General features: G+C 38.8%; 2 protein-coding genes across 3 annotated transcripts; one reads left to right on the top strand and one right to left on the bottom strand.

Moving 5' to 3' along the window:
* Positions 1 to 1,535: 1,535 nt before the first annotated feature.
* Positions 1,536 to 3,755, top strand: LOC143846107 (uncharacterized). The gene is made up of 3 exons (XM_077354523.1): positions 1,536 to 2,483; positions 3,352 to 3,429; positions 3,552 to 3,755. Exons 1-3 carry the CDS (start codon positions 1,692 to 1,694, stop codon positions 3,555 to 3,557), a joined length of 876 nt encoding a protein of 291 aa, XP_077210638.1. The 5' UTR covers positions 1,536 to 1,691; the 3' UTR covers positions 3,558 to 3,755.
* Positions 3,756 to 9,757: 6,002 nt separating this feature from the next.
* LOC143846105 (uncharacterized) lies at positions 9,758 to 21,557 on the bottom strand. 2 transcript variants are annotated; one of them, XM_077354522.1, is made up of 8 exons: positions 20,743 to 21,557; positions 17,908 to 17,963; positions 17,645 to 17,797; positions 17,459 to 17,545; positions 17,317 to 17,375; positions 10,757 to 10,831; positions 10,555 to 10,617; positions 9,758 to 10,084 (listed from the first exon to the last, which is right to left on the bottom strand). In XM_077354522.1, exons 1-8 carry the CDS (start codon positions 20,853 to 20,855, stop codon positions 9,971 to 9,973), a joined length of 720 nt encoding a protein of 239 aa, XP_077210637.1. In that variant the 5' UTR covers positions 20,856 to 21,557; the 3' UTR covers positions 9,758 to 9,970. The 2 variants fall into 2 exon arrangements, with proteins under 2 accessions (XP_077210637.1, XP_077210636.1); XM_077354521.1 differs by having other exon boundaries at positions 17,896 to 17,963; positions 20,743 to 21,555.
* Between the last annotated feature and the right edge of the window lie 861 nt (positions 21,558 to 22,418).

Genomic DNA, 22,418 nt, shown 5'->3' with positions numbered 1-22,418 from the left:
TTCTTCCTCCTCTTCTCTAGAATTGCAGAGAGATGAAAAAACAAAAGAAAAAGGGAGAAGAAGATGACTTGCTCTACTTGACTCAATAGCAAAACTGTCTTTTGATTTGGAAAACATTATAGGCGGCAGGGGGCGGAGGCACATATTGCATGAGGGGCCATGGCCCCCCTGACTTGCAAAATTCGTTTTATATTGCAAGGATGTACATGCATGCTTTAGTCTTTAGGTAGTTTAGTGGCCATGGCCACCCCAATGACCAATGCAGCCAAGTGTAAATTAGTCCGGCCCCCACAAATGTAAATTCCTAGCTCCTCCCGTCAACGGGTGCCATTTTCCAAATACCTTTTTTTTATGTGTTCCATCGGCAATTCCAAAATTTTCACGCCGCTAGAGGATCTTTAATCCAAAATGAAATAACTTGTTGGTTAATTTGAATAGGGTTTGTTAATATTAAGCCAAAATCCCTAACAAAGATATTTAAAAAAAAAAAGAGTGCCCAGTGCACGAGGCTCCAGCCATTCCGGGTCTAGGAGGGCTAGATGTAAAAAACAAAACTATGAAGGGCATTTTTGTACATTGGCACGACCCTCCATTCGGATTAGGATGCCTAATCGGATTTTGTTGGTAAGTCTAGGTCACGGTGCAAAATAAAGTCAGACCTTAGGATATGTATCCAATGGACAGAATTCAGAGCAGCACCCATTTTCTCTCTTTCTATATGTAAGATTTGTGATTTGCTAGGCAATTTTACTGAAAGCCATTTCCTCGGCTGACTTTTGCATGAGAGAATAGCCACCTCAGATGAATTAAATCAATAAGACAAATTCTGCTGAGTCCCGTAAGATTTTCTGGTTCTTTCATTTTGAAACTCTATTTTAGTCTTCCGCCAACCAGGCACGTGGGAGAATCTATAGGGTGAGTGCGCGTGAATTGCAGTAAGTTTCCAAAAAGCGCAGTGGGCCCCACTCACAGGATGTTCTAAACCGTTCATTTGTTGAGCCACAACATAAATGTTTATGATCCTAACCCTCAGATCTGTAGAGGGACTGTACATTATAAAAATCTCTATAGATCGGAGGGGTAGGATCCGATCATTTTATGGAGTTGATCTACGGGGTACAACCCATGTCCAGTCCCTCTACAGATGGGAGGGTTAGGATCATCCTATGGGAATGATCAATGATGTACAGCCCATCTACGCTGTAGCCCAATAAATGAACGGTTTAGATCATCCTGCAAAGTGGGCCCCACTACTTTCTAAAAAGACTTCACGCGCACTCAGCATTAAAATCTCCTCACGTGGAATCTCCTATGATAGATTTTATATGGTGCGTACCTAACCATAAACTCCAATATTGTTAAAAAAACAACAATACGGGATGATCTAAACCGTTCATTTGTTAACGCGCATTACGCATACACTCCCCGCCAAATAAATCTACTTAACCGAAACCCTCTATGCGCATAACGCACCAGCGCGTATCATAGAATTTCCCCGCTTACCTGTTTTTTGCAACTCAAATATAAAAACCCAAAAAATCATACCAGAACGTTAAAAACGCCTCCTCTCTCTCTCTGAAACTCTCTATCTCTTGAAAACCCCTGTAACTCTCCCTTCCAAACGATTTTCTCTTCCTCGAATCCGAAATTTTTTTCTCCGAGTTTCCAAACGGATCTTTCCGATCCGATCTATGGTGATGATATCCGGCACGTCCGAGACAGAAACACCACATAGATTCATGGCCCCGGTGCCAAAATCTCAGCCACTCCACAACTTTTCCATGCCGTTTTTGAAATGGGGGAACCAGAAGCATCTCCGCTGCATGAAGGTGAATCAGAACGGAGATATTATCTCTCCCGATCTCAGATCGTCCGCCTCTGAAGCCGAATCAGACGGTGGAAAAAGAGCTTATTCAGAAAATCAGAGCTCACGGAATCATTTCTCTTCATCGATTCCTTCCAAAAAATTTCAGCCTCTTGAGAGATTCCGTATCGGATCTTCCGGTAAGTCGGAGAGGGAAGCGGACGATGGAATCGAGGAAATTAGGGCAAAGCTTTTAGTACATCTCAGATCGGCGGCTAAAAAGATGAAATTTCAGGTGCCGGAATCCGGCGAGGGAGAGGAATCGGTGGTGAAGAAGATGAAGTTTCCGGTGCCGGAAAACGGCGATGGAGAAGAAGAATCGGCGGCGAGGCCGTGGAATTTAAGGACGAGGAGAGCTGCTTGTAAGGCTCCGAATGAGATCAGAGGAGATTCAAGGAGGCAAGTGATTATTCCTCAAAAGGAACCTTCGGAGAATCTGATGAAATCTCAGAGGTTGAGAAGTTTTGCTGATCTACAGACCGTGGAGAATAAGGAAAGAAGGAAGTTCTCGGTTTTGCTTACACGAGATGAGATTGAAGAGGATTTTTTTGTGATGACGGGATCTAGACCTTCTAGGAGGCCAAAGAAGAGGGCTAAGATAATACAGAGGCAGTTGGATGTAAGAAATTTATGATTTTGGATACATTGATCTGATTTTCTCTTCTTTTTTGCAGTCTCATGTGTAAGATTTCATACAAATTTTTTTTTTTTTTTTTTTTTTTTGTCTTTTTGAAAATCTGACCTAGATTTTTATAATTTTCATTGAAATTTATTATTTTGACTACTTTGATCTTCTTTTTTTCTGTTCTTTTCTCTCTAATTTTGAAGTTACATGTATAAGATTTCATTCAATTTCTATTTATAATTTTGACTACTTTGATCTTCTTTTCTGTTCCTTTCTCTCTAATTTTGAAGTTACATGTGTAAGATTTCATTCAATTACTTCTATTTTTGTCCTTCTGAAAATCTGACGCAGATTTTATAATTTTCATTGATTTTGACTGCATTGATCTGCTTTTCTGTTCTTTTCTCTCTCTCTCTCTCTCTTTTTGCAGTTACATCTGTAAGATTTCATTCAATTTCTTCTTTTTTTTGGTCTTTTTGAAGATAGAAATTTATAATTTTGACTAGATTGGTCTGCTTTCATTGTCTCTTTCCTCTAATTTTGCAGTTACATGTGTAAGATTTCATTCAATTTCTATTTTTCTTGTCGTCTGAAGATCGAAGTTTATAATTTTGACTACATCGATTGATCTCCTTTCCTGTTCTCTTTTCTCTACTTTTGCAGTTACATGTGTAATATTTCATTCAAATTGTATTTTATTTTATTTTGTCTTTTTGAAGATGGAAATTTATAATTTTGACTGCATTAATCTGCTTTCCTCTTCTTTTTAATCTTTTTTGCAGTTACATGCCTAAGATTTCATTCAATTTCTATTCTTTTTTGTCTTTTTGTAAATCTGACCTAGATTTTATAATTTTTATAGGCATGTTTTCCTGGTTTATGGTTGTCTGAAGTCACTCTGGATTCATACAAGGTTGAAGACATTCAAGAACCTGGCAAGGTAAATTGCCGTCCCTTTGTTTTTTCTAATTTGTAGTCTTCCTATCTCCCCTAAATTTCCCCATAAATTTGAATTCCTTTCTGTACTTGTGGAACTAACAATCTTGATTTCGAATTTTGCAGAAGTAGAATGATGGTCACAAGGATGCTTGAAGTTCAGAAAATTTTTGCAGGCATTACGGTATTATGACCTCAATTTGAGGTACAACACAACACCCATCTGTAAAAATGGAAATTTCAATAAAATGTTAAATTCCATGCTAACTTGTTCTGCAAGTGTAGTTGCCTACAATGTCAATCTGATCTATTCATTTTCTTTCTCTATCACTTTATTTTTTAGAATTGTTGGTTGGGTGTGCCCTTTTACTTGCCCTGTTTCAAATTTTGGAGAGGTAGAATGGTGTCTTAAGAGAGGATTCTTATATTGGAAAAGGTTGGTTGGGTGAATTTTGGAGAGGCAGAGAGGCCTCTTATTAATGTTCATGATTGTCTAGAGAGGCCTCTTATTCTTTTCTTTTCTTTTTGTTTTTTTGAAAGAAAGAGATGACTTTTTATTCAGGAATTTCTGGTTTTTATAGCTGTTTGATTGATTCGCGTAGTTGAAAAACAGGAGATTGGATATCTTATTAGTCACAATTAATCTCATGACTATGGATGAAATACTTGATAATGTTACCTTTTCTTCTAATGGGAAATTCATTGAAGGATTAAAAACGAAAAAGAAAATGTCCAGTTAGAAAAATATTACAATAAAATTGTGTGTTTCCCTTCTGTTCCTTTTAGTGCTTGAGATGGGTCCAGTGTATTTGATCAGAACACTTTTTGGTTAGTAGTCCAGCTTGGATTTTATTTCTATGCAGGGGAAATAATTAGTAAAGATTGTCAATGACATCTAATTTTGTTCATCATATGTGTCTGAGCAAATGATTTTATAGCATAGTTTCAAAACTCCCGCGCATCATCTTCGACTCGCTTGAGTCACCTCCCTTTTGCTTTGGCTGAGTTATTGTCCGAGTCTACATTTTTTCATAGAGTCAATAAAAACTCTTTTGGCTCCGAGTCATGATCACTTCAACCGTGTACTATATTGTGCTGTGCCGATTTAATTAGGGTTTGCTTTTGTCCCATTTTGGGCCACATCCGAGTTTTCATACACTGTTCAATGTTCTTCAGGGCAAACATATAACAAAAAATAAGTTAATGATACTCAAAACTTCATTATTTTTCCTTCTCTTGATACATTTCTCTCGCTAATAAAAAGAAAATGCACATATATTTCATCTTTTTTGCTGTTTCTTTACTACCATTCTGTTCATTTTTTCTATAATTCATAATTATCCAAGAAGAAATCACAAACTATATTTACTAAAAAAAGTATTACCTGTATACTTCACCAACTACAGCTGATGCCTCTAGACTCTAGAGCACTTACCACTTCCATTCTCAAATGAAAAAAAAAAGGTTGCAAGGGAAATTGAACACCAATAGCAACTTATATGCAGATACATGGAGATATTCTGCCGTCATCCATTCAATTAATGATCTCTTTCCAAATATTATCCTTAGTGTAGTTTGATTGGGAAATTGTCATGTGTGTTTGGCACAATATCAGGGTTGATGAGTCTTTCAATCAGGAAGAAGGAAAGGTTACTTAGCTTTCTCTTCAAGTTTTCTTGGCCAGAAATCAAGTTATTGTCAGTTGATCTAGTAGAAGATGCTTTGAGCTTGACTCATGATCTGAAAAAAGAAATACCCATGTGTAATTATAAGCAATCAAGGTAAATGGAAATCTTACATAACGGAAAATAATATTATCTTAATTTATTTTTAATTTGCAAATTGGATGTTAAGGTCTCTTTGCAACCTTAATCACATTAGTTTCTAAAATTAGTATAGCCTTTATTTTCAACTTCAAAACAATTTGCATATAAGATTCTATACAAATAACTACTGTAAATATTCAAAGAAACCCTTGTATTCTTTAACACTTGAGATAAAAGAATGAGAAGCAATGAAGAAGAAGGAAGAACGCCCCCTAAATCTCCTTTTAGATAAAAGAAACTTAGGAATTATTGTAGATTGAGTGGCAAGTTTCAAGGCTTTTTGCCATTTTAGGACAATCTGTAAATTTGAATGTTGAGAGTGGTTTCGGTCACATTTTGAGGTGGAAAAGAGAAGCAATTCTGTTACCTGTGAGTTGGAAACGCTTGTGGTGCACTCTATGCATGTTTAAAATGCGATATTGGGCGCCACATCAGCGCCACATCAGCACCAGCACTGCTATGTTAGTTATAGGAGATATTTTTGAAGGTAGAATCGCTTGCACTTAGAAAAAAGGAATCCGTTTTGAAAATAAAAACGGCCGTGACATGACAGTTGATTTGACCTTCTTCTTTTTTTCTTTTTTTTCGCTCTTACGGGTCTTGGGTTCCACGCAAAAGCAAATAGTCCCATATCGGATAAGTGAAAGGGGATAGGAATTAAGGGAATGGGCACCTCCCTCTAAAGGCAAGGTTTTAGGGTTTTAGGGGTGAGTTCTAAGAAGTTAATTTCCAACAAATGGTATCCTAATTTCTCGTGATATTGTCCACGTTGTTTACGTTGCTTCCACATAGGGGGGTTGGTAGGGGTGCAACTCAGGTCGAGTTGGGTCAGGTTGAGGCCAACTCGACCCGACCAACCATTTACTCAACCCAAGTTCCAACAACCCGACCCGAACTCAACCCAACCCCTTTTTCCCAAGTTGAACCCGACGGGTTCGGGTTAAGCCCGCCCAAGTTGCACACCTAATTGTTGGGGTTCCCCATGTTGCTTCCACATGGGGGGTGGGGATTGTTGGGATTCCACTTGCTTCCGCGTGGAGGGAGAGATTGTTGAGGTTCTATGCAAAAGCAAATAGTCATACATCGGATGGGTTATAAGGGAATGGGCACCCTCCCTAAACGCTAGCTTTTAGGGGGTGAGTTCTACAATGGGGATTTGTGCTCCTTCCTTTGTCTTTTAGAGGACGTTGATGCCCAAAACGGAATCCCGTTTTCCTAGCAGTGCTCTTTAAAAATTAAGCACCGTAACAAACTTCTCTAATATTCATACTTGTTGCCAATCAACTTTAAGAAGAGGGGAACCTGAGAAAAAAAGGGGCCTTGAATAATGCCGTGTGTGCAAAACGACCAGAAGTCGGAGCCGTTTGTTGCATTCACTGAAATGACAAAAATGCCCCCTCCCTGGACTAAATTTTTACAATTAGGCCACGTTTGGATACCTCATGTTTTGTATTTGGACTTGACTTTTGGGTACAAAATGCATAATCATCCTCATGCTCGTGTTGTAGGGATGGCTGCTGCTCCATCAAGGTCAAAGAGCAGCGAGGGTGACAGCAATTGCCATAAATTTTGATTTCTAAATAATGTCTTGTAGAACAGATTTGGAAATTAGATTTTTTACACTGGTGCAGTAGATCCATTTACAAATTTCAACTGCAAATGTGAGAAATCCAAATCTAAATCTTGTGGGTATCCAAACAGGGCCTTATAGCTCTTCATTTCAAAAATAGATCCCAAATATAATTTTTATAATGGATTGATTTCCCGATGGCCGGAGGACCACCTTTTGTAATGGCAATTGGAATGATATTAACTCCTATTTATTCATTACATATGTATAGAACTAACTTAGGGATTGGGCACAGTATGAAAGATCTTCTAGAGGCACATACTCCTACTGGGGGTCGATTGGGCCGTGGGCATAAGGGTCTTTATGACACAATCAACAATTCGATTCATTATACGAAGCCCGTCACACTATGGGAGCTGCCCATGCCCGAAGTCGTAACCTTAATCGCAAGGAGGGGGATGCCGAAGGCGGGGCTAGATTAATGGCTACATCTTGGTTTACATCTATGATATGAGATAGCTCAACATTAAATCGACCCACGTAATCTCTCAAAGATTCCCCTTTTACTAGCTTAAGGGCCATGAGGGAATCCGTAGTTTTGTGCTGAGTCGATTATTGGCGAAGAGGCGACGAACTCTCGGCCAAGCCCTTGAAAGAAGGCAAAGGAGCCTAGATGTAGCCCGGAGTACCAGCTAGCAAACTTTTTCAAGATGGAGGAGAAGGCGGTACACATGACCGCATCCAACGTGCCATAAAAGGTCATGATTTGGTGGAAAAGTCAGAAATATTTAAAAAGATCCGTGGTACTGTCGTAAAAGTCCAGTTGAGGCACCCATGACTTGTTCGAGTGTAAGTCCGGCCGGAGGAGGTCTAGTTGAAGGTGGAGATTTTTCGATGTGGGGGAGCTAGTTTCCTCCCGCCGGAGGAACTCTAGCGGAGCAAGTACCTTCGTGGGCACGACTTCTAGTGATCATATTGCTTGGCTGGCAAGCTTTTTTGTCTGGGACGTTGAAGAAGGTTACAGTATGGCTCAAATGCTAGACGAAAAACAAGTTGAGCGCATGTTTATCAAAACACTTGGCGTAGATATCATTTCCCTTAAGTGAAAAATGGGGGTAACAAATAAAGGGTGATGATATATTCGACCCCACTGTAGGATAATTCACCTTAAAAGTGGTGCGAATTATCCTAGAGGGGGTGTGAATTTATCTGGCCCCTAATAAAATGGGAAACCTATCTTTATAAGATTTTATTTATAAAGATCGTCGTTTTCTTACAGAATCAACTTCGAAAAGAGCCATATTTTTTCCTCCGAAACTGCCAAAGAGGAATGTATTACTTAAATGCCCCAAGTATTCGACAAAATCACGAAGGGAGCGCTTGTAGAGTTGTAATTCTAACCAAATTCGAATGCCCATATGTATTTTTTCTATTCGATATTACCAAACTGCCCTCCCTCTTACAGAAATTATTTGGAATTAGTGTAAATAAAAGATAGTGGGGATCTATGATAATCACAGCCGTTGATCTTGATGGATGCAATGAAACTGTACGACGTGTTCTAATCACAGGCCAAAGGATGCTATTAGCTGCTCAATTCGGATGAACAGCTTTAGAAATCATGGGTCTTGGGTTGGGTCGGGCTTTGGGTTTAGTCCCAATCTAGGGTTGGGTCAGGTTTAAATAAAAAAACAAGAAAAACCCAAAACCATCTTGACTAGTTTCGGTGTGCTATGATTTTCTTAAATTACATGCCAAATTATATTCAAGTATATTGATATAACTGTTCTCACTGAAGTGATTAGGTTTGTGACTTGAAAACGTAGTTTCCTTCGTAAATTCATGCACCTGACAACTTAAATCTAGAGATTTTTGGTGTGAAGATTTGTTGTTTGCTATATAATCTTTGAAATTAATCACTACAGTAAGCTGACTATTAATAACCCAACATGACCCCGAGAAACTATCTCGGCTAGGGCCGGGTTTATGAATCTCAGGTTTTCCTATAAAGACTTGACTCGACCTAACCCAACCCAACCCAAGATAGGGTTATGGAATACCCTAGTTGGAACACCCCCCCCCCCCCCCCCTCTCTCTCTCTCTCTCTCTCTCTCTCTCACAGTGCCTAACTACTGAATATGTTAGATCTTCCAAGGGTGGGGCCCAGCCGAATTTATTCTCACAACCCTCACTTTTCCCTCTTTGAGCAAAAACCATTGGTAGGGCCCAAAAATGAATGATTTAGATCTTTGAAGCAGGTGGGCACCATAAAAGTGTATTACCTTATGGAGATACTAACTCTTCGACCAGTAGAGATTTAAATAGTGTCGTCGTATTTGATTGGATGGTTAGGATCATCCTGTGGAGATCATATTTTGGGGCAAAGTCTATTTATGTTGAGGCTCAACTATGTCATGCATGTAGATGCCATATAATAGGTGGACCCCGGTGTATGTATATTTTGTTCGTTTGTAGATGAGTATATATTTTGAAAAATAAAATGAAGCCCATTCGGTTGTTGGGCCCCAATTTACTATTACTAGACTGTGCCCCAAAAATCATCTTCATTGGATGATCCTAACCTTATAAACTACATCATATAGCAATGAAGAGTTAGAATCATTCAATTGAGATGATTTTCATGGTATTATGCAATTACTTTGGGGGCCTAACAACTGAATTGTTTAGACCTTTGGAGAAGGCGGGCCGGCTGTTGCATGAGAGAGAAGACACAGAGGCTCACTTTTCAATAGATTTTGTCTTATTTCTTTAATTCATGCAACAGCCGGCATGCGAAATGCCTTCTGCAATGGTCCCTAGCAAATCCCATAAAACATTTATTCAAAAAATTACATGGGATTTGCTAAGCTCCATTGCAAAAGGATTTTCACGGCTGGTCCGCCGCAATTCAAACCAGCCACCTCGTGAACGGAGACAACAGCGTTGATTCAATAATGGTACTATCCCCTTTACACTTTTCTAATTAGCTTTTAAAGGTTACAGATTTGAAGAAACAACATAATTTTTCTACAAGATGAGATGGTTAGTCTGGGTGTTGTATCACATTGTACACAGCAACCAGATGTGATAAGGTTTCTACCTTTTGCCAGCAGAATGAAGATGCCTTAATCAGACTAGCAGAATAGGATCTATACGAGCTCAAGAATGCTTTTCCGTTGTTCTGAGTACTGGCTGTGCCTTATGTGGTCACTTTTCCGCATTTTTGCAGAAGAAAGAGCAAGAAGAATTTTCTTCCTCGGTCCCTGAGGATAAAACATCAGATGAGAAGGAAAAAAAGAGGTGCATGGATTCAAATGTGACACTTATAGAACACTTTTATTATCTACTTATTTGAGTACTATTAATACGAATTTACAGTTACCACTTATTTTGAGTTTTATCCATCCTTAATAGTAAGCATTTTATATGGAAATGAAATATTATATTTGCTTAATCTATTTAAATTCTCAATATATTATGTTGTAACTTATTGCCATTTAAAAGTATTAACTTTTTAAAAATAGATGAAAATATATTGCGGAATCCATGAATCCTTTTTTTGAAATCTGCTGAATTCAACACATGATACTTGTGTCGGATTCCAATACTCTTACATGTACCCATTTAACATAGCCGTGCACATGCATCACATCAGACGGAAAGGGGAAGAAAATAAAAAATATCATGGTGCAAACAAAAAAAAATTATTGTAAAGTATAAGAGTTTTGGTTACCATAGGCAATCCTATTTGCTTGAGATCTTGATCATCCATGTGCTTTAATGCGAACATGTCAACCTGCGAATGCTAAAGATTAAGCTTCTTAAATATGCAAAGCAAGTAGTGCCAATATTCGAGCCCAGTCACACAAAGGACATCCACAAGTAGAAAAAACTGAATGAGTATTTATGAGACAAAATCGGAATAACGATATGACCTCTTCAGCCTGAAATGTAAAGTTGTATTTGCTTAAGCCTAGTCTTTGAAGAAATGCTGCCACCGTCAACTCAGCCTACAGCAAAGGACTGAATAAAATGCTTGACCAGGAACTTTAAAAAAAAAAAAAAAAAAAACTGCCCAGGTTTCTTGCTTTTCTGGTTGGCAAACACAAACGGGTTCAGATGAACAAAAGAAGAGACAGATATGTTACAGTCTAACACTGTAATGTAATATTTCTTATCCAAAGAGAAAAACAAAGTAAAAAGTACTGCAATTCCTTCCATCAGGATGCCAAGATATTATGTGCTACCCTGTGGCAACCAGAGGGTATTACTTAACTTGATTGAATAAGTTAAAAATGAAAAGAAATGGCAAATGAGGAACACAACCTGCCAACTGGGCTATACAATTCTTTCATTTATGCCCATAATAGATGGAGGGTCAGTTGTCCTGTAAGGACAATGGGTTCCTGAGAATGTTGGAATAACAAGTTCCAAGATCTAATCCCTCCACCTCTTCATCCCTTGGAAATTTTACCATGGTATCTATATTTGCGGTCCTGCTTCATAGAGTTTCATCATTTCATGTACAAATTTTATCGTAAATCGTAAATTGTAAGATTCATTCAAAAATATAAAAACTACTTATAATAAAAATAAAAATAAATTAAAGAATAAAATTGGCCAATTATTCATTTTTCAGCCAAATTCATTAACTCAAATAGAAACTTCCATGATTAGCATTCAATATCGTAATATGAATTGTTTGGTGACAAACTTGACACTTGCTAATCATCTCATTCTCATCCAAACCCATGCATCTTGGTTAATAATCTTTAAAAAAACACACAAGATCATATCAATTCTCAAAGTCTCAAACATCACATGACAAATATCAATCATAAAAGACGGGAATCAATGTTGTCCTTATTATGGTAGTCTCCCACTTCGACTCCCACCTTGATGTGAGTAATGCCCTCAACAAATGCTTTGTGTTCGACTGGTTCGATTCGTTCGACTAATGCCCTCAACAAATGCTTTGTGTTCGACTGGTTCGATTCGTTCGACAAATGCCCTCAACAAATGCTTTGTGCTCGACTGGTTCGATTCATTCGAAGTCCTACTTCTCCTCTGTCTTCTTCCTTCTAATGAGAGGGATTTCAAACTTCTTGTAATGTAGAAAGGAAATGAGGTCTTTTGAAAGAAAGACATATTTTATTTTATACAAAACTTAACTTGGATAAATCGCATAAATCGTATGAATCATACGATTTACTATCGAATCGTAAGATTCAATAAAAAATCGTAAGATTCATACAAACTAAGATTCAATCATGCGATTCAAATCGTTTTGTCTAAGAATCGTAAATCGAACCGTAAATCGTAAGATTTTCAAAACAATGGATACAAGCATGGACACTGGGCAAGAGTTGGCATGTCCATAAGCCTGAATCCTTACCAGACCACCAGTATGATATCCCACATTGAATGTTTAAAAGAACTATGGGACATTAAGAGAATGTAGTATAACTATAGGCACCAAGATACGGAAGATACTACCAAAAAGTATCCGGCACGCTGGTTTTCATATACGTGGGGAAGAATAGTATGAGGGAATTTAATGTGCCAAAGAACAAGGTCGCAGATTAGGCTGATTTGCTTTGATGAAACATGAGATGTCTTCCATAATGGTACATGGGGCTTCCTGTGGCGTTTCAAATTCCAAAGGAATCTCTCTTTGAACTCCTATAGTGTAGAAGGTAGAGAGGAAATTAACAGGGCAAAAGAAAGGTTATTTATCCTTTGAAAAGGGACTTTTTGTTGCAAGGAAAAGAGGAAGGGAAAATGTGTAAACACCATGTGAATTGGGAGACAATCGGAAAACGTGTAGGGAGAAGAGGATTGGGAATAGGAAACAAGGCATTGTTGGGTAAACAGTTCTGGAAGATTTAGGAAAGATGAGGAGCCTCTGAAAGGAGAAGCACAGGAAAGTAAAGGGAGGATGGGAGAGTAAGTTGGGAAGAAAGGGAAGGGATCATGTTTTGGGTAGATCTTTGGATAAGAGACCGTCCATTAGGTCATGAGTTCTTGGGTTTATTTAGGCTTGTAAGGGAGAGAGATAGATAGATAAAAATTGTAAAATCATTCAGAGATGGTAAGGGAAAGGGTGGTTTCAAGCATTCAAACTTCAACAGATTACACAGGTTTTTTGGTCTGTTGGAGGATGTTTGTCCTTCAATAGATGAGGTTGTAGGTTCTGGGAAGTAAAATATTCTAATGACTTTTCACCCTTCAGATATTGATGATGGATGGCGTGGAAAAGAAATTATGGGGACGGATTTGTAAGGCGCACATAGCCGCCAGAGTCCAAAGCTTCTGTTGGATTATTGATGTGGCCCAGCGTAGGTGAAATAGAAGATAGAGGGGAAAAGAGAAGGAGAAGGGGAAAAGAATAAGAGTAGAAGAAGGGAAGGGGAAGAGATTAGAAGAAAGAAGAAGGAAGACAAGAAATTAGAGGGGAGAAATAGGAGAAAAAGAATAAGAGAAGAGAAAGGGAAGAAGAAGAGGGATAAGGGGAGAATGTCTGATCTCAATTCATTAATTCACCAAAACTCTAAAAACCCTAATACAAGAGGCCTATATATAGGCAATTAAAATAACCTGGAAATCAAAATAACATGGAAAATAAAATCCCTAAAAAACTGAAGCATGGAAATAAAAGTCCTAGAAACTAAATGACATGGAAATAAAAATCCTAAAAGTTCTAATGGGCGAATATGCCACTTATTGGGCCTACAATACACATCATATGTCCATTGAACAAAACATAATCTTAGTGATGGTGATGGTGCGTAATTACAGGAACCAGGGCTATATGAAAGGTTGGTGGGAAGTTGAACTATCCATCAACAAACCGAACTCTTTTATGATTTAAGTTTCATTGGCCAATTCATATGTACACGCAAATCTTCAGGTTGATCACTGACTACTAGGGTCCATCAAGAAGTCTCCAATTCGAGGTCTTCTCTATGCTCTTGATGGACACCTTGATGTATCATCTTTTTCTACTGCGGTTTGTGAAACATCACCATTAGATCAGCATGGAGAACATCATAGGGAATCTGTGCATAATCAATGGGAAAAACCTAGATCTTGTGGTCCAAATGAAGTAGGAAGGATATAGAGTTTCCAATAGACAAAACTAGCAGGAAAAGAAAATTGAAACGAGAAAGGAATATGTTGATCAAACTAGTGCCCTGATACCATCCTAATGTAAAAGAAGGGATGAAAAAAGGTCTGAGAAAGAACCCAATCCAAGAGAAGCGAGAAAGGGGAAAGAAGAGAAGAAAAAGAAAGAAGGGAGTTCGTAGTATTTGGAGAGCATACCTCATGACTACCTGATAGAACTCTGAAGCAGCCTTTGAAAGTGTACCAAAGGATACACCAAGGACTAAATTCCAAGGCCCAAATCTTGATTTGGCATGAAGATGATTGTGTGGAGCCCACGTGGGAGATTCTCTAGTTGTGGGGACCTTCACTAGGTCCTTTTCTCTAGTACCGGGTAGGGTTGCAACTTGGGCCGGGTTTTACCCGACCCGCGTCAACCCGACCCGAAAAATGCAAGGGCTGGGTTTAAAAAGGGTGGGTCTCGGGCTGGGTCGGGTTTGAGTTTTGAAAACCCGAGATATTCTTGGTTCGGTTCGGGTTTAATAGATAAAAACCCGGAAACCTGGAAACCCGAGAAAGCGTGCTACTTGATTACTTCTCATACCGAGTTAGTACGCGTTTTATTTTGAAATGCCCATGAAACCCGCATTACTTTTTACCTGGCTTAGTACGAAACGATATGATATTCACAAGTCAAATCTACTCTCTCTCTCCCTTTACGTGTTTGTACACCCTTTCATCTTATAATTTCTCATCTATTCTATATTTTCTGAGATGATAAATTCGCACCCCATAGGATAATTCGCACCCCCTGTAAAGAAGGTATTTGGCAGACTAATCTTCAGTTTCCTTCCAAGCCTCACAATGGTAATTTGTTGCCAGACCATGGGATTGTGCCTGTAGCTCAATGGTTGAGACTTTGCTTCTCAAACCTATCAAAAAAAAAAAAAATCTTACCAGACCAGTTAATTTGCATTCAATCATCACCTTGATAATATCTGTTCATTCACTAGCAAGTTTTCAACAGCCTAGCATGGATTAGTTCAATTCAATACGGCGCCACAAATTACGGCCATTCACTCGGGCTTGAAGGGGGTACATAGACTCTCAGAGCTACGTGAGCTATGTTGGTTTGCTTTTCAAAACTTCTGATGCTTGAAAATCTGCTTCCTTAGTGCAACCAAACACAGAATGAAGATTAAAGAGGACAGTCTGAAAATTGACCTGCTGAAGACTCTGTTCTGAATATCATCAAAATTTCCAAGACATTGATTCTTGGCTGGGGCGAATACTTCTTCTTCTTTTTTTTCATTTCTAAATGTCTAAGATACATATTGAGTGTAAAAAAACCAGCCCGGCCCGACCCGCCCGAAAACTTATCTCGGGTAGGGCCGGGTTTAGGAATCTTGGGTTTTAAAAAAATAAACTCGACCCGACCTGCCCGACCCGAGTTGCAACCCTAGTACCGGGGACCATATGGCCCCTTTACCCTTTAATTCACTTAACCCACTTAAGTGATTCATGTGGGCCCACATACACCTTGCAACAAGAGGGAAAGAGCAACAATTCGTGAGGTTTATTTAGAGTCCATATTTTAAATGGAAGTTCTGTTTAAAGAGTCCCATGTTTTAGTCAGTTTAGGGTCCATGTTAGTCCTTGTCCAAGTGGCAACATAAGATGGAGTTTTAGTAGAAGTGGACTTCCACTAACCCACACACACCTGATCATGGGGTTTGGTTTGTATACATATGTAGGCCTTGCATGCTTTGTAGTGAGATGCTCCAAGCCTACAGTCCTCGTCCAAGTGGCAACATAAGATGGGTTTTATGTTATAGAGTTGTAGTAGAAGTGGACTTCCACTATCCCACACCCACCTGATCATGGGGTTTCGTTTGTATACATATGTAGGCCTTGCATGCTTTGGAGTAAGATGCTCCAAGCCAAGGTGTGATTGCTAGGAATCCTAGAGTGATTATAGGTTCTCCCCTTCAACTCTCTTCTTTAATTTATCATATTTATTACAGCTCTTGATCTTTCACCTTTATCTTTGTTGTTGTTCAACAAATTAGCCTCCCATTGCCACCAACATAGCCAATCATCACCTTTGTTACCCACCTTTCCAGCCTATTTTCCTAGCCTTTGCATAGCCGACAACCCCAACCATTGATCCTTTTTCCTGATTGTTTCTTGATCTGTCTAGAATCCCAAAAGACAGTTCTAAATCCTTTCCCACAGTTCTAAATCCTACCCTCAGTCCTAAATCCCATTACCACAGCCCTAAATCCACTAGCAATAATCCTGAACCTACCTCCCATCCACTTGGCCACCATAAACCTGCCGTCCATTGAACTGGCCACCATAAATCTGCCTTCCATTCCTCCCAATCAACCCCAACAGTCCACTTAAACGATTCCCGAACCCTCTAGAAACCCGCTGGTATTCATTTACACCATAACTTCTCATCTAGGCCTCAATCTTAGTCATTAACCCTACCACTGATTAAAATCAGCAATCTTAAGTCTATTTTCCCTTAACCAGTCCTAAATCACTCCCATAAGAAGCTTTGTGTGTGTGGAAACTAGAAACATGCAAATATAACAAATATGTCACTTTTGATATAGGATGGGGCTCATCCTATATACATAAATGAGAAGATATAAGTTTAACTATAAACAATCTCTTACAAGCAAGGTTTTAAATTTCGGTTTTGGGGTAATTTCGGTCCTCACCGAAACCGAAATTTTAGCCGAAATCCCGAAATTCAGTACAAGCAATCGAAATGTCATTTTTTTTGTCCGAAATTTCGGCTGAAATTTTGTAAAGGATTAAAAATTTAATATTTTATCATAAATTTCAGCTAAATTTCCAAAATTTCCAAAATTTGGTAGATTTTGGCGGTTTCGGTTTCAGTTTCAGTCCTCACTGAAATCTGAAATTTCGGACCGAAATTTAAAACCTTGCTTACAAGTAACAAACTTGGTCATCATGAGCAATGACTAGCAAGCTAAAGTGACAGAAAATGCTTCTCCAGATAAGGTTTATTATGCAGATTGAAGATGGAAAGCATTGGCCATCCTCATATAAAGGCTTCAAATCAAATAAGATAAATGGGACAGTTATTGCACGGAAGCTAATAAACTTTCCCAAGTATCAAGTTGAGAAATTGGCTTTTATTAGTTTTGAAGAACACAAATGATTCTCTATTTGAACAACACTCTTCGCACATAAAATTGATGGCCTCCTTGAATCAGTTGGGACAAAGGGTGAGATATCAATTGAAAATGCATAGCATAGATGATGTTAAGTAATTGCCAAAATGAAGCCCTTAGATGTGATTAGTTTAAGCAGTGTAAACAAGTCAAGAAGTGGCAATTTCTAGAAATTACCATACCTTTTTTGTCTGGTCCGTGGTACTCGGTATAGATGCAGACTGAGTCACAGGTTTCTGTGCTGAAAGTAATTTTGCCCCAGATTTGTGAATATTTGACATAATAGAGATGGGTTCGCCTTTGTTTGGTTAAGTTTGGAAATGCCTAAAAGTATAGCCTGGTTTTTAGAGCTTCTAGGGGGATCCTCTTGCATAATTGTTGCTGTCAAATCGTCTGGAACAGCTCTTCTAACTGCAGATTGACGCAGCAGGTTACAACAAGAGTAACATCAGGGGGGGGGGGGGGGGGGGAACTGGCAGTTCTTCCCCAGGTTGCCAATATTTGACATACCAGATGAGATGGGCTTTGTGTGCTCGAGTCTGGAAATCCGTAATATTTTTCCATGCATCTCCCTTAAATTGCTTGGAGTCTGATTGTTGGAGCTTCTGGGGAGGTCCTCTTGCAAAACCATTGATGACAAATTGTCTGGAACGCCTCTTCTAACTGAAGATTGAAGCAGCAAGGTTACAAAAAGAGCAACATCAGAAAACAAACTGGATTTCAGAGATCCACTATACATGAATGCTGCAGAAGATCCATACTTTGATGTTTACTTTGAATTATCTCCCGTGAAAAATCATGATCCCGCTTGGTATCAATTTGGTGTTGCCTGCAGGACAACAACTAAACAATTAAAAATTCATGAAGAACATCGTTGGTTCAGCCATGATTCATCACAAAATATAAGTGAAAAATGGTGCACTAACTACAGCAATAAGGATTCAGATTCAGTGTATGCATATCCTGTGTATGCATATATCCTGTGTTTGTGAGCTCTAAATCACAAATCATATATATATATATATATATAGAGAGAGAGAGAAAGAGAGAGAGAGAGATAAATGCTTGTGCGCTCGAGCGCATATAAGCTTATATGCTCTCGAGCGCCAAAAATGGTGTGGGCCCACATTTTTAAAGTGATCCAAAGCATTCATGAAAGGCCCTTAAATAAAATCTTTAAAGGTCAATTATGCCACTTATTGGGGCCCCCCACTGATCAGACCCCGGTTTAAGTACGCGCCTACAATAAGTCTGAAACGGGTGCGTACAATCCCCATCATTTCTTCACGGTTGAAAAGAACTCTCCTTCGGAAAGTGAAGAGGGTGGTACTTCTCCAAGAGGTCGGAGTCAAGGCAGCGAAGCTCCTCCTCAATAAGCCAATTAGCATATGAATCAGGCCATCGACACCACTTGACAAGATAACACTGGAATCTGCCATGGCATGAAGAGACAGTCTCATCAGCAAGTATAGTCTTGATCTGGTCGACATAATGCGATGGGATAGGTGGAATAACATGCATCGGGGCTGTAACGGAAGAGCTAGCAGTCCAACCTATAGAAACATTTCTCGACAAAGTAGGGGCTAAAAGGTACCTCGATAAGGAATAAGGTCTTTCACCTTGAAGATACATATCAGCAGGTAATTTCAATACTTACGAATGATACGAAAAATGTCCAATGGCTCGAGCATGTAACTTTTTGAATGAATGGCGGGGATAGCGCTCAGGGCACACAAGAATCATGCCACAGTCCCCTTGATTAAATTCAAGATTCATGTGATGCACATCAGAATCAAATTTGTAGTCTATATTACTCGAAGCAATTTTATAACGTATATCAGCATATAAATCACAAATGTGTTGGGATTGGCTTATAGCTCAATGGTTGAGGCTTTGTATCTCAACCTTGGGGTTGTAAGTTTGATCCCAACTTACCTACCAAAAAATCACGAATGTGTTGGGCAAAAGAATCGGGTGAATTATAGGAACAGACATCACGGTGTAGAGGAATTAGGTCAATAGACTGGCGAGGGGTGACCCTGTGAACACTTTCAAAGGGACTCTTGCCAGTAGACCGATTAACCGAGCTATTGTAGGTAAACTCACTAGTAGGTAATAACAAATCCCATATACCTGGATAGTCACCTACCAAAAAACCTCAACAAGTCACCTAGACTACTATAAACAACCTCAGTTTGACCATCAGATTGGGGATGAAACGCCGAGGAAAGCTTCAGCTAGGTTCCAAAGAGTTTCCACAATATCTTCCAAAATAACTAACAAATTGAATATCCCTGTCTAATACAATGGAAGTCGGTAACCAGAGAAGTCTAACAATCTCCCGAAAGAATAACTTACACACATGCTAGGCATCAGTTGTTGTGCTACAAGGAATAAAATGATCCATCCGCAAAAATCTATCCACCACAACAAGAATAGAATCACGCCCTCTAGCCTTCCTAGGCAGCCCAAGGACCAAATCCATAGTAACAACATGCCATGGAGTGTGTGGAACAGTTAATAGCTACAATAGCGTGTAAAACCCAGAGAGTTTCAGTGACTCAGCCCCGAGCTCTTTATGACACATCATGCTTTTATAACCATTTGAAAGGAGCTTTCGAGCCAGCCATCACATTCTTTCATGGAGCAGAAAAAAGGAAACATCAAAATGTCACCAAGGAAACCAACATTGCTTGCTAATTGCCAGCATGATCCTTTTGGAGGATCCCTTCTCCTGGCGATTTACCTTTCAACACCCCTAGTTTCAAAAGAAAATAAATAAACAGATCCCCTTGTCATCAATTGGATCTTTCAATAAGCCACTTGATTTTTGTTGCATCAGCTTAATCCATTAGAGCGCTTATTATTCCAAAGATTCAATACAAAACAATTCCTAATTTCGAGTGTAGTCAAACACGTCATTCAAACATAAAGAAACAATTAAAAAGAAAAATAAAGCCCAAATTCGTACACCAACAAGCAAGAAAAAAAGAAAAAGAAAAAACAATGCAAATTGATTCTTTGTCTAACCTAAAAAAAATTCTCTCACACCACAACGACAATTAAAAAGAAAAAAAAAACCCTAATTGTACACAGAACAAGAAGAAAAGAAAAAAGAAGGCAAATTGATTCTTTTGTTTAACCTAAATAAAAATTTCTCTCACACTACGAAGATGATTAAAAAGAAAAGAAAACCCTAATTCATACTCCGACCAAGAAGAAAACAAAAAACAATGCAAATTGATTCTTTTAAAGAGGCAAATTGATTCTTTTGTTTAACCTGAATAAAAATTCTCTCACACTACGAGGATTCTGATCTTAATCCAATAATTAAAAAAGAAAGGAGGGTGATTACAATATTAACAGAGTTTAATCAAATTTTACCGCTTGATAGCAGATTGATTATTGAAGATGCTTCCAAGGCGATCTTTCACGGATCTTTTCTACAACATCAAGAAAAAAAGAAAATTGATTCTTTTGTTTAACCTAAATATTAAAAAAAAAAAAAAAAAACTTCTATTTGGACCGCTTGAGATGTTAATCAAACAATTGAAAGCCGTAAAGGATAATATGATCAAAATAGAGAACAGAATGGGATCGAATTTTACCCTTTGATCGATGTTTGAAGATCTTCGTTCAATTTCCAAGTGTTGAAATTGGTACCAAGGCGATCTTTCACGGATCTTTTGCCGAGTCTCGAACTCATTCGTTCCGCGCACATTTTTACAATAATACAAAGGTTGGAGAGAAAGAGGAGGGAAAATTAAGGGAGAAATTTAGTTTCTTTTTTATTTAGGGCGATGATATTTTCACCACCCCTGCAGTACGCATTCGCCCCCCTTATAACGTACTAAAATGGGGTGAAAATATCATCTCCTACACGAAGCTCGTTTTAAGAACCCGAAACCACACGTTAGTCTCAAATAAGGTTGGAACTTGGGTCGGGTTTTACCCGAACCGCATCGACCCGTAATCAACCTGGGTCGGGTTTTGAAGTCACGGATTGGATCAGGTTTTAGATTGGAAAAACCTGACCCAAACAAACTTGCTTAGGATTGGGTTTAAAGAAAAAAAACACTGAAACCTGACCCGACTCATGTAGGCGTGCAATGACTTTCTTAAATATATAGTTGTTTTCATTGAAATGATTATGTTTGTTATGTTAAAAAAGAGGAATGCTAGACTTACAGGAGCCCTTGCAAAAAAACAAGGGAAAGGCCGCTCAAAATGGGGATGGGAAGCTTAGTCTTCAAGGGATTCTTACTGTGATAGAGATGATCAATTGGAAATGAGGATTCTAAAATGGGTTTGAAATGTATGGATGTTTGAGATGTATGGATTTGGAGAACATGGAGGGGAAGAAGGGGAGGTGAGGTTGTGATGGGTTTTTGAAGTTTTATAGTTTTAACCATGTAGAGAATTTTGATTGTTTTCTACTCTTAGGTTGTTCCAGTATTAGCATCTATTGTTAAAACGATTTTTTTGAAAGAGGAAACATATGTGATATGTGTGGTTCTTGTTTAGTCATCAATGGGTTGGTGCCTGGGCTAAGAGCAAATGTTGATTTCAAGGGTTAGAGTGAGATTTGTGGGTTGTCGTTCCTCTCTCCCTCATCTATCTCCTCCACTCTCTCGAGAATCAGAAATGAACGTTCAGCTCTTGCTCCTTGATTAAAGATAATTTGCAGAGTATTTTCCAAGCAGGACGTAATATATCCGCCCCTTTTTTTTAAACTTTGGGACAGCCAGCTCCAGTGTATCTATGACAGCAGAGGGGCTGATTTACTTCACGTGGGAAGGATTCAACATAGGATTGCCATGTAAAGAAAGGGAACACGACATCCTCGTTGCTTAGGCTGATGAAGTAATCATCTGAGTTTTCACAATTGCTCTGATACCATGTGAAACAACCAGTGACTCCAAAAGGACTAGCTTCTGGAGTAATTGGTTGTTTCACAATTTTGTGGATTTTTAATATCAAGCAATTTTGAACACCAACCAATTACTCCAGAAGCTAGCCCTTTTGGAATAACTGGTTGTTTCGCATGGTATCAGAGCAATTGCTTGGGTTCAAAATTCCTCGTCTCCTTGATATTAAAAATCCACATCTAATGGCCAACCAAAAGAGGTGCCACATATGCAAAGTGTAGGCCAACCCTAAAGAGAGGGGCCACACGTGAGGGGGGAGTAAGATTAAATAAGGCCTTCTCCAAACAGCTTAAGCATTTGGAGTAATTGGTTCTTTTACATGGTATCACCAACTCTAACAGCTGAAGCTTTTTTAG

Source organism: Tasmannia lanceolata, unplaced genomic scaffold (assembly GCF_043159265.1).
Source record: "Tasmannia lanceolata isolate RefF3 unplaced genomic scaffold, GAP_Taslan_0.1 ptg000015l, whole genome shotgun sequence".
In the NCBI taxonomy this organism is placed as follows: domain Eukaryota; kingdom Viridiplantae; phylum Streptophyta; class Magnoliopsida; order Canellales; family Winteraceae; genus Tasmannia; species Tasmannia lanceolata.
Note: the sequence above shows the minus strand (reverse complement) of the source record. Positions and strands in the feature narration are given on the sequence as shown.